Source organism: Sinocyclocheilus anshuiensis, unplaced genomic scaffold (genome assembly GCF_001515605.1).
Source record: "Sinocyclocheilus anshuiensis isolate Anshui unplaced genomic scaffold, SAMN03320099.WGS_v1.1 scaffold315, whole genome shotgun sequence".
Taxonomy (NCBI): Eukaryota; Metazoa; Chordata; class Actinopteri; order Cypriniformes; family Cyprinidae; genus Sinocyclocheilus; species Sinocyclocheilus anshuiensis.
Window position 1 is genome coordinate 992,331 of NW_015548210.1, and position 672 is coordinate 993,002.

Consider the following 672-nt stretch of genomic DNA (forward strand, 5'->3'; position numbering starts at 1 on the left):
GGGAAAGAGCGCTCACCTGACTCAGAGGCACTCTTTAAACAGTTAAGGGCAGCGCACAGCCTGGTGCAGTCCTCTGAACTGGAGCCGAGCCGTCTCATGGTTTCTTTCACCTGACTGCCGGGCATCTGCAGCAGTGCATCCAATGACAGCTTCACGTTCACTGCCTGACAAGAGCCAGAGAGACAGAATGACAGTCTAAAATACCTTTTTAGAAATGCTTCAGTAAAGATCATGGTTTCCAAAAAACAAGCAGCCCAACTGTTTTCAACATTGATAATAATAAGAAATGTTTGAGTAATGATTCTGAAAATTCAGCTTTGCATCACAGGAATATATTATATTTTAAAACACATTAAAACTGAAAACAATTATTTTAAACTGTAATACTATTTCCCATTATTACTGTTTTATATTTGATCTATTAGAGGGTTATTCATGTGATTTAGGGCCACATACAACAGGACACACTCACCTCAATCAGTGCATTCTCTTGTGAATAAAGCTCTTCAAATTCCCAGGACACATGACCTCTTAGAACTAATTAATCTGATTCCCTAATTACAAACCTGTGTGATTGATTTGAAGTGAAAGTGAAAGTGACGTGACATGTGGCCATGTATGGTGACCCATACTCGGAATTAGTGCTCTGCATTTATCCCATCCAAAGTGCAC

The 672-nt window shown here is 39.7% G+C and overlaps 1 protein-coding gene across 4 annotated transcripts in view; it reads right to left on the reverse strand.

The window, feature by feature from the left end:
* The window catches only part of LOC107653729 (kinase suppressor of Ras 1-like), a 35,167-nt gene that overhangs the window by 11,637 nt on the left and 22,858 nt on the right, over nucleotides 1-672 (reverse strand). For all 4 annotated transcript variants that reach the window (XM_016440535.1, XM_016440534.1, XM_016440533.1 and 1 more), the window contains one exon: nucleotides 17-164. In XM_016440535.1, the coding sequence (XP_016296021.1) occupies nucleotides 17-164 (148 nt within the window). The remainder of the gene's footprint in view (nucleotides 1-16; nucleotides 165-672) is intronic.